Below are 17568 nucleotides of genomic sequence, written 5' to 3'. Positions count from 1 at the left end.
TATAAGAAATTCCTTTGACTTGAAAGAGGGCATGTCCCATACATAGATTTGTGAATGAAAATTAAGAGCAGCTTTAATATAAGGAATTTTCTGGAGAAATTGCATGAGAAAATGCTATAAACAGACTAGAAAACAGTTTAAGAAGATACTTCTGTGAATTACTAAACATTTCATGAATTACAAAATACAACAACTTGTAACTTATAAATATGATTATTCTATACCACATTGATACCTCAGATCAAAGGAAACCACAGGGTTATAATTCACATATTGCCCTGTGGTTAGGGTGATATCATGATATAGCCCTGAAAACAACTGCCTTTGATGCTGAGGCAGTTACAAAACATCAGCTCCCTTTGATTATTTATATAGAACTGCTAAAAGTTTTGCATTTTGGGTTTGAGTTTAACATGTCGGTTTAGTTAGGGGAATTGTTGTGAAGCAAAAAGAATTGAGTGAGTCAGCATTACATAGTTCAGTTACTAGGCATCACTAAATGATTGCTTTTGTAATTTAAGGATTGTTTTCTATATACACAGTACATTTCAACTGCATGAAAAGATGCCTCAAACATTCTCAACTTATATGTCTATGTACTTATTTTAGCACCTTAGGTTACTTTATTCATCCACAAAGTGGTTGTTTGGTTTAAAATGGTATCACTACAACCAGTGAAACCCACAATCATTTCTTTTTGTGCCCACAATTTAACCCACAATCAATGTCTGTATAAAAGCAATGTGGTGAATGCTGGTTTGTCTTCCTTCACCTATTAGGTGAGCATACCAGACCGTGGCCACTCAAGATTTTCCTGATATATATGCCCGCACTCTTGGGCATGCGGCTCTTGGGCTTGGGCATATATATCAGGCAAATCCCTCGTAGCCATGGTATAACTATTAAATATAGCACTGAAACTAAGCAAAACCTACTTAGCTAAAAATATTAAATAGCATAGCTCATTGTTGATTAATTAATTCCAGCTAGTTGCATGGTGCCTGGTTTTTAGAAGTATCACAAAATCAACTTGCTTCTTTTTAGTATGCATAGTTTCACCAATATTTCAAATTTTGTTTTTCTTAAAATACATCCTTAGGTGGGTTTTTGATGAGGCAGTCACAAAATATTATATATTTAAATGGTGTAGCTGTATCAGAAATGCACACATAATGTAGGGGTGAGAGTTGTTTTAGGATATGCATAACAGCTTTCTATCCTTTGATGAATTATGCATGCATTTACCAATCAGAATTATGCATGCATTTACCAATCAGAATTATGGAACTAACAAGTAAAATTAGGAATTATAAATTCGAGTAGGAATCATATAATACAAAGTAATGAAAGAAGGGAGGTTGCCAATACCTGCAACTATACCAGTAGACATTTAATCCTAGCTACTTCAGACATAGCTACACTATGGACATGCTGTTAGTGTTGCACTGATAACCAAATTAGCTGATTCCATTATCTAGTAGGAAAGAGAGAGGACAGTAATGCTAAAAATGTGCTTAGCAAGGTGAACCCATGCTCAGAAAGGTTGACTCGTTAGGTACTATTGTCATGTATTGTGTGACAGACTTGAAGCTACAGTACATGTTTAAAGGTTGTTTAGACAAACTATGATATTCGCTTCAGTGGAAATTTGGCTCAGTGCGTTTGGTATGACTACTGGGAATCTTAATCAGAAATATGTGCTTAATCTTCACACCTATGTCTGGAGGGGCTGTCCATAGAATCAAGGAATTTCAAAGCCACTAATTACAGTGGGTAGTTGGAAAAGGTGGATATGGTTGGACATGGATGCGGACACCAGCAAGGATATTTTAAAAATAACTTTTTTAAAATACACTTTTACACTTATAAAACAGTTATTTTTCATACCTAACATTGATTTTACAGCAGCATTCACTTCCAGACCTGGACGTCGATCTTGTCATAGCGCTTATCCATTTATAAGCGCATGTGCAAAGGATAGAAAAGCACTCTAATGACCATATAGTGTTGTACATGTGCTCTAGAAATCTAATTCAGTATCATAGAGATTAAGCTGGCATGTACCAACCTAATCTTGTAGGCCAGGTTCTTGAAACCCTTAACGCGTGGTATAAGCGCCTGCACCTTATACTAAAAGGTGTAAGATTGTGGATTTGGCCTGCTAAGCTAAGTTGCATGGGGCATACAAGCTAGTCTCTACAATTATATAACTCTGTATTAGACTTTAGAGTATGTGTACAACACCATTATGGTTTTTGGCATTCTGTGGAGTGCTGGTCTAGTCCTTCGCATGTGTGCTTATAAATGGATAAGCGATATGACAAGATTGATGCCAGGGTCTGGAAGCGAAAACTGCTGTAAAAACAACGTTAGGTATGAAAAATAACTTACATAAATAAAAGTGCCTTTGAAATGTCCATGTCCATGTCCACGTCCGTGTCCGATCGTATCCGCCTTTTCCAACCACCCAATTACAGTAAGTTAGTTGATCAATACTAATTGTGTGAGTTTTTTGTCCTATGTATATACCAAGCTTAAACAATCTGTAAAGCCTTATAGACTGCTACTTTAGATATAATAAGGAACTTTTACAACCCTTACTGCAAATGGGACCAGGGTGCTTACATTCCAGTACTGCTGCGCTTAATTAACACATACTGTAGGTCTGATACTATGTTGGTTTCCTCCAGATTGTTACTCTGCTACAGTAAGGTAAGCATTTAAACAGTAGCTAAAATTGTAGTGTACTACAAGTGTCACTAAACATGGGGTTTTAAATTCACTAGTCCCAAGCATTGCTTTATTGAGGTTTAAATTTTAACTCATTAATTTGTTGTGTCTTTGTAGCAGAAGTAAAATTGAAGACACTTACCTATAGTCAAAGCTGATGGTGATACCAAGATGGCGGCTGTCTCTTACGAAGTAGTCCCACTTGTCTACATCAACGCCATTTCTTTTGTTAGCCACAATCTATACATGTATACATGCATGTACTATCCTGATACATCTATTTAAACACATTTACATACATTTACACATACAAATTCAAATCACTATATGCATCACAGATACTTACATCATACAAGAATGCTTTGTCTTCATCACGACCTTCACAAATCCATTTCTGTAACAAACATTCAGAGCTTTACCAAGACTGAAATTGTGTTGTGATAATCAATATGTACAATGGAATAATAAATGGATACATCAAGACAAATGGGAGTATGTCAAGTAGCGAGTCCAAGAATCCAGCATATCACATAATGAGTATATTGATTAAGACACATGGTAGTGTGCTCCAGAAGCCAGTGCACCACACTAAGAGTATCAAGACACACGGTAGTGTGTCGTGCGGCCCAAGTAGCTGGCGCGCCACACCGTGAGTATATTTACAGGAAGAAAGTAAACGCGATTTTCACACCTTTGTAGCTCCGTGATTCCTTATCCTATTAAAACCAAAGTTGCTACAGAAATGCCAGCGAGGTAGGGGAGTCCACATACCAAATTTGAAGAAAATCGCTCGAACCATTTCCGAGATACGAGCGGCCAAAATTTGGTTTTTTTTTCTTCATTTTTTTCTTCTTTTACTTCTTCTTCTTCTTTTCGCACACTTTGCAAAATCCGAAATAAAACACGAATGTGTGCTTGGATCGGGATGAAATTTGGCGCACTTAAAGGGCTCATTAAGGCGAATCTCAGTACCAAGTTTGGTAGGAATCCGAAGAACATTCACGGAGTTATGACCGATTATCTGCGTAAAATAAGGTCGAAGGTCTGTCACGCCCACAGGGTAAACCGCTTGAAGGAATGAGCTGAAAATTGCTATGTAGATGGAGTAACTATCGTAGGAGTGCCTTTTTGTGGTTTGAAAGGAATCCAGTTAAAGGCCATCGAGATGTGACACAAAACCCAACCTATGTTAGGGTCCGCAACGTGAAATTTCGACCTCCGAAAATCAACTACCAAACCACCCACAAATGCTAGGCTAGGTACCACTTAGAAAATGCCAGATTGGCGTTATTTTTATTAACGTCTTGTCGTACAAATTGGCAAATATGCTTACAAATTACGAGATTTTTTGCTATATCTTCAAGGAAATGTCTTTTAAAGCTACAATACGCACTCTCAACCTTTCTTATTAATTGTAGTCTAAACTAAAACCATCAGTACCTGCATCGTCTGGAGTGATTTCCAGCCGCAGCATCGCGAAAATGAAATTTCGGACTCGAAAAAAGTTTCGATGCCATTGGAGCACACAGTAGAGATGCCAAAGTAACCCTCCCAGGTCAAACTAGTCTGGCATGGGTCCAACTACTACCACACCAAATATCATCGAATTTCAGAATTGTTTGCCATCTGGCTGAGCTCGACGGCTGTCAAAAATTCGTCAAAAATGCCGATTTTATTCACTGACGGGAACTTTTACTAGCCAGATGTGCTAGTTTACTTCTCAAAAGCTTGCTAGACCCATAGCCAGTAGCTTTCATTCATAGGGTTGGTCTGGCAGCTCTTCTAGCAACCTAAAATTCCGCCAAATGCCGATATCAACGAATTTTGCCGATATCGACCAATTTACAACCCTTTAAAGAAATCTTGCACAGCAAACGTGATGCTTTGCCTCTCTAAAGTCATGCTACATCCTTGTTTAGTTATATTCGTCTGTAGGGTGGCACTGGCGGCTCTCTTATCGAGGCCAAAATCCATCGAAATGCCCATCTCACCATTTGTCATCAGTTTTCGGAAGTTTCACATGTCAAACATGCTAGTTTACCTCTCTACATCCTTGCTGGACCATTCAATCACCTTCGTTTGTGTAGGCAGCTTTATTCAGTCTCTTGAAAATGTCAGAGCACGCCAACTGGGCGCAACCATCAATACCAGTTAACGCTTATTTTGTTTCATTGGTTCCACACAAGAATGACAGGAAAACTAGCAGAAATGTAATAGAGCGAAAATGGAGTTAGTCTAGCTCTAAATATTGAACTCTACATGTTTATACAAATGATTACCGAATTGCAAATGCCGATTATCAAAAACCACAATCGAAATTTCCATTCATGTAGAGTTCCGAAGGTGGATATTTAGAACTAGACTAACTCCAGTTGGGTTATGTAATATTTCCGCTGGATTTTCGTGGAATCAATGAAACAAAATAAGCAGTAAGTGGTGTGGATGGTTGCGCCCAATTGGCGTGCTCTGACATTTTCAAGAGACTAAAGAAAGGTGCCTACACAGACGAAGGTGATTGAAACGTCCAGTAAAGATGTAGAGAGGCAAACCAGCATGTTTGACTTGTAAAACTTCCTAAAACTGATGACAAATGGTGAGATGGGATTTTGATGGACTTTGGCCTCGATAAGAGAGCCGCCATTGCCACTCTATGGACGAATATAACTAAACAAGGATGCAGCATGACTTTAGAGAGGCAAAACATCACGTTTGCTGTGCAAGATTTCTTTAAAGGGTTGTAAATTGGTCCGGCGATATCGGCAAAATTTGTGGATATCGGCATTTGGCGAATTTTGAGGTCGCTATAGAAGAACTGCCATACCAATCCTATGAATGAAAGCTACTGGCTATGGGTCTAGCAAGCTTTTTAGAAGTAAACTAGTACATCTGGCTAGTAAAGGTTCCCGTCAGTGAATAAAATCGGCATTTTTGACGAATTTTTGACAGCCGTCGAGCTCAGCCAGATGGCAAACAATTTTGGAATCCGATGATATTTGGTGTGGTAGTAGTTGGACCAATGCCAGACCAGTTTGACCTGGGAGGGTTACTTTGGCATTGCTACTGTGTGCTCCAGTGGCATCGAAACTTTTTTCGAGTCCGAAATTTCATTTTCACGATGCTGCGGCTGGAAATTGCTCAAGACAATGCAGCCACTGATGGTTTTAGTTTAGAGTACAGTTAATAAGAAAGGTTGAGAGTGCGTATTGTAGCTTGAAAATAGATTTCCTTAAAGATATAGCAAAAAAATCTCGTAATTTGTAAGCATATTCGCCGATTTACGCGACAAGACGTTAATGAAAAATAACGCTAACCTGGCATTTTCTAAGTGGTACCAAGCCTAGCACTTGTGGGTGGTTTGGTAGTTGATTCTCGGAGGTCGAGATTTCACGTTGCGGACCCTACCTATGTCACAATTACGCGATCGACTTTTATGAATAAAAAAACTATTAGTTTTCACGCCTACCAGCCAAACCGCTTAGAACAGTGAGCTGAAAATCGGTGTGTAGCTGGAATAATTATCATACAAAGTCCTTGCAGTAGTACAGAAGAATCGGATTACAAACCACTGAGTTATGATTCCAAAGCCAACTACGTGTAGCATATGCGAGATCGAGATACTCTAATAGAACAGTCACCCTAATAAAGCATTCAGCTACGTTTATAACTTACTCCATTATAGAATTTCTTTGGCATTGCAAGTTATTCTGTAGGGAGTTCAGCTACAAACAGTTAATCTTATAGACAATTCAGCTACAAGCAAGTCATCCTGTAGAGAGTTCAGCTACAAATATGTTGCTGTAGAGATTCAGAACATTATAAGTCACACTGAAGAGAATTCAACTATAAACAAGTCACCTTGTAGAGAGTTCAGCTACAACAAGTAACTCTGTAGAGAATTCAGCTACAAACAAGTCACTGCGTAAAGGGTTCAGCTACAAAAAAAGCTACCTAGTAGAGAGTTCATCTAGATCAGCTACAAACAAGTTACTTTATGCAATGTTCAGCTACAAGTAAGTCACTCTGTAGAGAGTTCAGCTACAAGCAAGTCACTCTGTAGTACAAACAAATCACCGTGGAGAGAGAGTTCAGCAACCAATCAAAAAACCACCATGTAAAAGAGTTCAGCTATACAAACAAGATACAACTCTATAGAGAGATCATGTAGAAACTTAACAGATCACACTGTAGAGAGTTCAGCTAGAAACAAGTCATCCAGACTGAGTAGAGAGATCAACTAGAAAACATCACTTTGTAGAGAGTTCAAATCACCCTGCAGATAGTTCAGCTACAAACAAATCACCCTATAGAGAGATCAGCTAGAAGAAGTCACCTTGTAAAGAGTTTAGCTACAAAGAAACTACCATGTAGAGAATTCAGCTATGAACAGATCATCCTGTCGAGAGTTCAGCTAGAAACAAGTCATCCTGTAGAGAGATCAACTAGAAGAAGTTACCTTGTAGAGAGTTCAGCTACAAAGAAACAACCATGTAGAAAGTTCAACTGCAAACAAATCAAACTGTACAGAGTTCAGCTACAAACAAATCACCCTGTAGAGAGATCAGCTAGAAACAAGTCACCCTGTAGAGAAATCAACTAGAAGAAGTTACCTTGTAGAGAGTTCAGCTGCAAACAAACCATCATGTAGAGACTTCAGCTGCAAACAAATCACCCTGTAGAGAGTTCAGCTACGAAAGGATCACCCTGTAGAGAGTTCAGCTAGAAACAAGTCATCCTGTAGAGAGATCAGCTAGAAGAAGCTACCTTGTAGAGAGTTCAGCTGCAAACAAACCATCATGTAGAGACTTCAGCTGCAAACAAATCACCCTGTAGAGAGTTCAGCTACGAAAGGATCACCCTGTAGAGAGTTCAGCTAGAAACAAGTCATCCTGTAGAGAGATCAGCTAGAAGAAGCTACCTTGTAGAGAGTTCAGCTACAAAGAAACCACCATGTAGAGAGTTCAGCTGCAAACAAATCGAATTGTAGAGAGTTTAGCTACCAACAAATCACCATGTAGAGAGTTCAGCTAGAAACAAGTTATCCTGTAAAGAGATAAGCTAGAAGAGGTTACCTTGTAGAGTGTTCAGTTATGAACAAACCATCATGTAGAAAGTTCAGCTGCAAACGAATCACCCTGCAGAGAGTTCAGCTACGAGAAGATCACCCTATAGAGAGTTCAGCTAGAAGAAGTCACCTTGTAGAGAATTCAGCTGCAAAGAAACCACCATGTAGTTAGTTCAGCTGTAAACAAATCATCCTTCAGAGAGTTCAGCTACGAACAGATCACCCGGTAGAGTTCAGCTAGAAACAAGTCACCCTGCAGAGAGATCAGCTAGAAACAAGTCATCCTGTAGAGAGACCAGCTAGAACAAGTCACTTTGTATGTAGAAAGTTCAGCTACAAAAAAAAAATCACCCTGTAGAGAGGTCAGCTACAAACAAATCTCCCTGTATAGAGATCAGCTAGAAGAAATTACCTTGTAGAGAGTTCAGCTACAAAGAACCATCATGTAGAGAGTTCAGCTACAAACAAATCTCCCTGTAGAGAGATCAGCTAGAAGAAGTTTCGTTCAGCTACAAACAAATCACCCTGTAGAAAGATCAGCTAGAAGATGTTACCTTGTGGAGAGTTCAGCTACAAAGAAACCATCATGTAGAGAGTTCAGCTTCAAACAAATCACCTGTAGAGAGTTCAGCTACAAACAAATCTCTCTGTAGAGAGATCAGCTAGAAGAAGTTACCTTGTAGAGAGTTCAGCTACAAAGAAACCATCATGTAGAGAGTTCAGCTGCAAACAAATCACCTGTAGAGAGTTCAGCTACAAACAAATCTCCCTGTAGAAAGGTCAGCTAGAAGAAGTCACCTTGTAGAGAGTTCAGCTACAAAGAATCATCATGTAGAGAGTTCAGCTGCAAGCAAATCACCTGTATAGAGTTCAGCTACAAACAAATCTCCCTGTAGAGAGATCAGCTAGAAGAAGATTCCTTGTAGAGAGTTCAGCTACAAACAAATCACCCTGTAGAAAGATCAGCTGGAAGAAGTTACCTTGTAGAGAGTTCAGCTACAAAGAAACCATCATGTAGAGAGTTCAGCTGCAAACAAATCACCTGTAGAGAGTTCAGCTACAAACAAATCTCTCTGTAAAGAGAGCAGCTAGAAGAAGTTACCTTGTAGAGAGTTCAGCTACAAAGAAACCAGCATGTAAAGAGTTCAGCTGCAAAGAAATCACCTGTAGAGAGTTTGGCTACAAACAAATCTCTCTGTAGAGAGATCAGCTAGAAGAAGTTTCCTTGTAGAGAGTTCAGCTACAAACAAATCACCATGTAGAAAGATCAGCTAGAAGAAGTTACCTTGTGGAGAGTTCAGCTACAAAGAAACCATCATGTAGAGAGTTCAGCTTCAAACAAATCACCTGTAGAGAGTTCAGCTACAAACAAATCTCTCTGTAGAGAGATCAGCTAGAAGAAATTACCTTGTAGAGAGTTCAGCTACAAAGAAACCATCATGTAGAGAGTTAAGGTGCAAACAAATTACCTGTAGAGACTTCAGCTACAAACAAATTTCTCTGTAGAGAGATCAGCTAGAAGAAGTTCCTTGTAGAAAGGTCAGCTAGAAGAAGTCACCTTGTAGAGAGTTCAGCTACAAAGAACCATCATGTAGAGAGTTCAGCTGCAAACAAATCACCTGTATAGAGTTCAGCTACAAACAAATCTCCCTGTAGAGAGATCAGCTAGAAGAAGTTTCTTTGTAGAGAGTTCAGCTACAAACAGATCACCCTGTAGAAAGATCAGCTAGAAGAAGTTACCTTGTAGAGAGTTCAGCTACAAAGAAACCATCATGTAGAGAGTTCAGCTGCAAACAAATCACCTGTAGAGAGTTCAGCTACAAACAAATCTCTCTGTAAAGAGAGCAGCTAGAAGAAGTTACCTTGTAGAGAGTTCAGCTACAAAGAAACCAGCATGTAAAGAGTTCAGCTGCAAACAAAGCACCTGTAGAGAGTTCAGCTACAAACAAATCTCCCTGTAGAAAGGTCAGCTAGAAGAAGTCACCTTGTAGAGAGTTCAGCTACAAAGAACCATCATGTAGAGAGTTCAGCTGCAAACAAATCACCTGTATAGAGTTCAGCTACAACAAATCACCCTGTAGAAAGATCAGCTAGAAGAAGTTACCTTGTGGAGAGTTCAGCTACAAAGAAACCATCATGTAGAGAGTTCAGCTGCAAACAAATCACCTGTAGAGAGTTCAGCTACAAACAAATCTCCCTGTAGAGAGATCAGCTAGAAGAAATTACCTTGTAGAGAGTTCAGTTACAAAGAAACCACCATGTAGAGAGTTCAGCTGCAAAGAAATCACCCTGTAGAAAATTCAGCCACAAACAAATTGCCCTGTAGAAAGATCCGTTAGAAGAAGTTACCTTGTAGAGAGTTCAGCTACAAAGAAACCATTCTGTAAAGAGCTCAGCTGCAAACAAATCACCTGCACAGAATTCAGCTACAAACAAACCACCCTGTAGAGAGATCAGCTTGAAGAAGTTACTTGTACATTGTTCAGCTACAAACAATTCACCCTATAGAGAGAGCAGCAAGAAGAAGTCACTTTGTAGAGTGTTCAGTTACAAAGAAACCACCATGGAGAGTTCTGTAATAAATATATGTATTATATATATAATTTGTACATTTACTGATAAAATCAGAAATATTTAAAGTACATCTGCTTCATCTTTTCTTCTTCCTGTGGAAAAGAACAAAAGACAGGTTAAAAAAGTCCCAAAGCCAGCCTATGGCCAGATAGGCCGGCTTTGGGGTATACAAATACAAAAAGAAGTGAAATCTAATCCAAAACAGCCAGCTGTAAAAAAAGTGTGCGGCCCTCAAAAAGGCTATGGTGAAAAAAGATGTGAAATCCAAGGTGGCGGCCAAGAAATGGCTGTGATGGTAGGCTAATGGTAAAAATTTTAATAACAACAATTCAGGTGAATTTTTTGCCAATGGCTGTGATGGTAGGTTAATGGTAAAAAAATTTTAATAATGGCAATTTAGATGAATTTTTTGCCAAGACCAAGCGGCACAAAAATTCACCTGAATTGTTGTTATTAAAATTTTTACCATTAACCTACCATCACAGCCATTTCTTGGCCACCACCTTGGATTTCACATCTTTTTTCACCATAGCCTTTTTGAGGGCGGCACACTTTTTTTACAGCTGGCTGTTTTTTGGATTAGATAGTATATTGACAGGAAGAAAGAAACGTGATTTTCACACATATGTAGCTTTGTGATCTCTTATCTGATTGGAACCACATTTGCTACAGAAGTGTCCACCAGGTAGGGGAGTCCACATACCAAAATTTGAAGAAAATTGCCTCAGTCATTTTAAAGATACAAATGGCCAAAATGTTGTTTTGATTCTTCATTTTTTCTTCTTCATTCCACACACTTTGCAAAATCCATCATAAAACACAAATGTGTACTCCAATTAATCAATCTACTATCCAAATTTTGTACACATTGGATAAGGAACAAGGGAGATTTTTGAAAAGTTTGATAGCTGGATTGTTGTCACGATCACAGGGTAACTAAACCGCTTGAAGGAATGACTTGAAAATTGGTCTATAACCATCATAGTGCTAACCTTTTGTGATTTGAAAGAAATCGCACTAACAGTCATGAAATTATAACAAAAATGCCAACCATAGCACAATCGAATTTTGTTGATAAAAAAGTAATAATTTCCAAACCTACCAGGCAAACTAGTTAACGGAACAATGGCAGTGGCAGATCTAGAAATTTTCAGGGATTCAGATTCCACTCAACTTCAGCCTAACTGTAAGTCGAAGACCAAAAAATAAAAGTCATAACACACTATGTATAACTCGTAGTAATTTAATCGCCCACATGATGAGCCGTCAATAAATTTGGGGTGCACACCATTTTCAGAAGGGGGTTCAGCTTAAACCATTGCAACTCCCTGTATTTGCCACTGAAGGGGGTGGCACTCCAATATATCCTGTACTCTGATCTTCGTCCTCGATCAAAATGAAAGTCAAAAGTCAAGCAAGAAATTTGCAGTAGGTCAAAAGACAAGCTTCATTTGTAAAGTGTACACCACAATTGATACATTTATAGCTACAACATAACAGTAATTTAATAAAAATATACAAGAATTTAGTCAAGAGTCAAGCGCAGATTTTAGCATAAGTCAAGGGTCAAGGCTTATTTTCGACTTTGACCACTTTGACCCAGGACAAAGATCGGAGTACAGGGTACATTGGAGTGCCACCCCCTTGTGGAATCAGATGAAAACAGGTAGAGAGGTAAATAAATCATTTTAGAACAATCTTTCAATGGTTTACAAGGAATCAGATCAGGGGCGGATCCAGGAGCTGGCAAGGGGAGGGGCACAAACAGGCTAAGTTGTAGGTGGTTGGGAAGAGCCAGATTCTCTATAGTTCAATGCTGGATTTTTGAAGCAGCAAATGATCACCTCTTAGTAGTGTCTCACTGTTGTTTTTGCCATTTTTGGTCTTTTCAGATGGTTGTGAAGTCTTAAAAACTGTTTAAAGGTTCTGAATGTCTTCATAAAAGCAACATGATAATTATTTTTAGAGGCACTTAGTATGCACAAAGGTGTTGGGTGACGATTTCAGAGCAATTTTGACTGGTTAGCTTTGGTTTCAAGTGAATTTGTAATAAAATGTGCTTACTTTCATGAGTTTATCAACTTGACCTGACAAAAAGTTTAGTAGCTAGCTATTTTAATCAGAAGTTTATATGGTCGGCTACTCCATACGGTGAGGGGGAGGCATTTGCCCCAAATGCCCCATCCTGTATCCACCATTGCAGATTAAAATCTACTGAGCTACACTAACGAAGTAAACTAGGTATAATAAGTACGCAATCGAGATACTCTAATAATGCAGTCACCCTAGTAGAGCATTCAGCTACGTAATAATAAGTCACTCTTTAAAACGTTAAACTACAATCAAGTCACTATGTAGAGAGTTCAGCAAATTACCCTGTAGAGAGTGCAGCTACAAACAATTCACCCTGTAGAGAGTTCAACTACAAACAAGTCACCCTGAAGACAGTTCAGCTGCAAACAAATCACCCCGTAGAGAGTTCAGCTACATTTCAAGTCAAACTGTAAAGGCTCAGTAGAAACAAGCAACCCTGTAGAGAGATCAGCTAGAAACAAATCACCCTGTAGAGAGATCAGGTAGAATAAACAAATCACCCTATAGAGAGCACTCAAATCAGCTTGATAAAGACACCCAGTAGGGAGTTTAACTACATTTCAAGTCACCCTGTAGAGAGTTTAGCTAGAAAAAAGTCACCCTGTAGAGAGATCAGCTAGAATCAAGTCACCCTGTAGAGAGTTCAGCTAGAAGCAAGTCACCCTTAGAGAGTTCAGCTAGAAACAAGTCAGTTCCTGTATAGATCAGCTAGAAACAAGTCACCCTGTAAAGAGATCAGGTACAAGTCACCCTGTGGAGAGTTCAGCTGGAAACAAGTCACCCCTGTAGAGATCAGCTCACCCTGTAGAGAGATCAGCTAGAAACATGTCACTCTGTGGAGAGATCAGGTCTCCCTGTAGAGAGTTCAGCTAGAAACAATTCACCTGTAGAGAGTTCAGCTGGAAACAAGTCACACTTAGAGAGTTCAGCTAGAAACAAGTTACCCTGTAGAGAGTTCAGCCAGTAAGAAGTCACCCTGTAAAGAAATCAGCTAGAAAAATCACCTGTAGAAAGATCAACTAAAAACAAGTCACCCTGAAGCAAGATTAGCTACATTTCAATCACCTTGTAGAAAGATCAGCTCACTCTGTAGAAGGATCAGTTAGAAACAAATCACCTTGTAGAGAGATCAGATAGAATGAACCACCATGTTGCACTACCAGAGAACAGTGCCATGAAACACCTATGGATTATCCATGAATAGCAAAATCCTCATAAAGTGCCATGAAAGTCATTTCATGGACATTTCATGGTAAAATCCAAGCAATGAAATGAGAAGTGGAGATTTCAGGGTAATTTATAGCACTGACAATTTTTTTAAGGCACAAGAAAATTTCATGGTTGCCGTGTCCATGAATTGTCAAATTTTCATAGGCAGTGTCCATGAAAGCTACAACAAATTTCATTTTCATAGGCTGTTCTCTGGGAGTTCAGCTAGAAATAAGTCAGATCAGCTAGAAATGAATCATGCTGTAGAGAGATCAACTAGAGAAATCGCTCTACAGAGAGATCAGCTAGAAACAAGGCGCCCTGTAGAGAGATCAGCATGATCAAGTCCTTCTGCAACAACCCAACTAGCTACTTTTCAAATCACCCAGTGGAGAGTCCATCTATGAACATATCTCTAGTAGAAAGATCAGCTAGAAATACGTCACCCTGTAGAAAGATGAGCTTGAAACAAATCACTTTGTAGAAGGATTAGTTAGAAACAAGTCACCCTGGAGAGAGATCACATAGAATGAAGTCACCATGTAGAGAGTTCAGCTAGAAATAAGTCACCCTGTAGAGAGATCAGCTGGAAAAATCACTCTATAGAGAGATCAGCTGAAAACGATTAAGGCACCCTGTAGAGAGATCAGCATGATCAAGTCACCCTGCAAGAGCCCAACTACTTCTCAAGTCACGCCATGGTGAGTCTAGCTATGAACAAATCTCTCATTAGAAAGATCAGCTAAAAATAAATCACCCTGTACAGTATTTATTTAGAAACAAATCCCCCTGTAGAGAGAACAGTTAGGCAGGAAATATACCTGTTACCTGCAATTATTTTTCAAGTCACCCTGTAGAGAACTCAGTAGAAACAAACAGCCCTATAGAGAGATCAGCTAGAAACAAATCACCCTGTAGAGAGATCAGCCAGAAACAAATCACCCCGTAGAGAGATCAGCTTGATCAAGTCACCCAGTAGGGAGATCAACTACATTTCAAGTCACTCTGTAGAGAGCATAGCTAGAAACAAGTCAGCCTGTGGAGAGATCAGCTAGAAACAAGTCACCCTGTAGAAAGATTAGCTAGAAACAATTTACCATGTGTTACCAGATTTTACAAAACCGACCCAAATCGTACATCAGGCAAAATCAAACTAACACCTCCAGTGGATAGCTACACTAATGTGCTAATAGTTTTGACACTCAGTGCCACTCAAACTACTTGAGACTGGTTTCAACAGACGTCTTTTCTGGGTGGTGTGTAGAGCTCAAGTGATGGTTTTAGGCCTAGTGAAGGACCTGGCTTGGCAAGAACCAGTGGTTTACTGGTGGATAGCCTGATAATGTTGGCCAGATGTTTTTCTGTGGATTTTGCTACATGTCAGCCACTAAGGAGCCAGCACAGCCCTGTAATCTCTTCTCTGGACTCCATTTGTAGTCTGCCTTCTTTTTGATGTCTAACCCTTGCCCACCCCACCACCCACCACCTCCCACTCTCCACTCTCACCCCCACCCCTTTGTGAGCACTTGTGATACTACTTCGCTTGTCCAACTGCTCAGATTTTCTATCTTATTTGGCGGGAAACTCTACAAGCAGCTGCAAGTACTGGACATGGCCTGAACGGTAATAGATTGATGCATCTTTTGTGTAAATTTCATATGCGTGCTTTCTATCCTTGGAGAGTTACGCTGGCTTGAATTCTTTAAAACCATTTATTTTGAAACTTCTAATGTGCGATTTGGATCATTTTTCCAAAATCCAGTCACATGTAGAGATTGGCTTGAACCAAATCACCCTGTAGAGAGATCAGCTAGAAACAAGTCACATCAGCTAGAAACAATTCACCCTGTAGAGGTCAGCTGGAAACAAATAACCCTATAGAGAGATCAGCTAGAAACAAGTCACCCTGTAGAGAGATTAGCTAGAAATAAGAGAGAATTCAGCTACATTTCATAGAGTGTTTCAGCTAGAAATAAGCCACCCTGTGGTGAGTTCAACTACAAACCATTCACCATGTAGTCAAATACAGTTACATTATGAGGTTCCCAGTAGAACTTTCAACTACATACACATTTCCATGTATAGTATTCAGCTGAGAACAGTTCAACCTCTGCAACTTATTTTATGATCGATCAACACGATTGTAAATTATTTCCTAAAGTACATGTAGCGCTCAACAAATCATTAAAATCTTCTTTATAATAATCTTCTCTCTGTGGTAAAGAAAAAGGCAAGTTAAAAGAAATACCTAAAGCTGGCCATAGGCTGGCTTTTAGGTATAAAATTATGAAAAGAAGTGATATCTAATCAAAAACAGCCAAGCCGTAAAAAAGTAAGTGCATCCAAACAAGCCAGGGTGAAAAGGACGTGAAATCAAAGGTGGTGGCCAAGAAATGGCTGTGATGGTAGGTCTGGCAAAATTTTAACAACAATAATTCAGGTGAATTTGGTGCCAAATCCTAGTGAATCTTGGAGGAGGTAACACAAATTCACCTGAATTGTCATTATTAAAATTTTTGCCATTAACCTACCATCACAGCCATTTCTTGGCCACAATTTTTGATTTCACATCTTTTTTTCACCCTGGCTTGTTTGGTGGCCACACCCTTTTTATACAGCTTGGCTGTTTTGGATTAGATGTCACTTCTTTTTGCATTTGTATACCCCAAAGCTGGCCTATGGCCAGCTTTGGGACTTTTTAAACCTATCTTTTCTTTACCACAGGAAGAAGAAAAGATGAAGCAGATGTTGAATACTTTAAATATTTCTGATTTTATCAGTAAATGTACAATTTAAATATATAATTCGTATATTTATTACAGAACTATTTACATGGTTGTTTCTTTGTAACTGAACACTCTACAAGGTGACTTCTTCTAGCTGATGTCTCTACAGGGTCACTTGTTTGTAGTTGAACTCTCTACATGATGGTTTCTTTGTAGCTGAGCTCTCTTCAAGGCAACTTTTTCTAGCTGATGTCTCTACAGGGTCACTAGTTTGTAGCTGAACTCTCTACATGGTGGTTTCTTTGTAAATGAACTCTCTACAAGGTGACTTCTTCTAGCTGATCTTTCTACAGGGTGATTTGTTTGTAGCTGAACTCTCTACAAGATAACTTCTTCTAGCTGATCTCTCTATAGGGTGATTTGTTTGTAGCTGAACTCTCTACAGGTGATTTGTTTGCAGCTGAACTCTCTACAGGTGATTTGTTTGCAGCTGAACTCTCTACATGATGGTTTCAGTTGAACTCTTTACAAGGTTTTTTTATGGGGTAATTCATATCAATATTACAAGAAAAGGTTTTCACATTCAAACAGTGGGCAGAGAGGCAAACTCTTCCCAATCCTGTGATGAAGGAATTGTTGTCATCACAGAAACAGCATTGCCACGCTGAACATCGATAGCAACCTTCTGAATTAAAAATTGGGTTGCCCTATTATCACCAGACTGTTCCATTACCCAGGAAACAATCCGTCTCACTAATGAACGTGCACATGATCCCCAAGCACCCAGGGTCTCACCACATAGAGGGGAGAAGTGAAATGATGGCGTCAGAGAAGAATACTTTCTGAACTTAGCTGACTCTGCACAGTTTGCCAGCCGGCTGGCACCACTAGCAGAAGTAGATAAATTAGATGGGGCCAGGGTGTCCGAACAGGTAAAATCCCAGAGCAAGGGTAAGCCCCGCAACCAAGGAATCAAAGACATACCATCTGGTTTCTTACCACCATTACGACACACACCGACCGGTTCCACAACAGTAGGTACACCTCCAGACACCAGAACATGACAATCAGTTTCATTCACTGCAGCATGCCGAGGAATACGGCCTCTACAAGGTAACTTCTTCTAGCTGATCTATCTACAGAGTGAATTATTTGTTACTGAACTCTCTACAG

General features: G+C 39.4%; 1 protein-coding gene across 1 annotated transcript in view; it reads right to left on the bottom strand.

The window, feature by feature from the left end:
* Positions 1–17568, bottom strand: part of LOC136264636 (deoxynucleoside triphosphate triphosphohydrolase SAMHD1-like) — a 116752-nt gene that overhangs the window by 72965 nt on the left and 26219 nt on the right. The window contains exons 6-7 of the mRNA XM_066059414.1: positions 3077–3124; positions 2873–2970 (exon numbers count right to left, since the gene is read on the bottom strand). Coding sequence (XP_065915486.1) covers positions 2873–2970; positions 3077–3124 — 146 coding nt within the window. The remainder of the gene's footprint in view (positions 1–2872; positions 2971–3076; positions 3125–17568) is intronic.

This window comes from Dysidea avara, chromosome 8, assembly GCF_963678975.1.
Source record: "Dysidea avara chromosome 8, odDysAvar1.4, whole genome shotgun sequence".
Lineage (NCBI taxonomy): Eukaryota > Metazoa > Porifera > Demospongiae > Dictyoceratida > Dysideidae > Dysidea > Dysidea avara.
The sequence above is the reverse complement of the archived record's forward strand: the minus strand, read 5'-3'. Positions and strand labels throughout refer to the sequence as shown.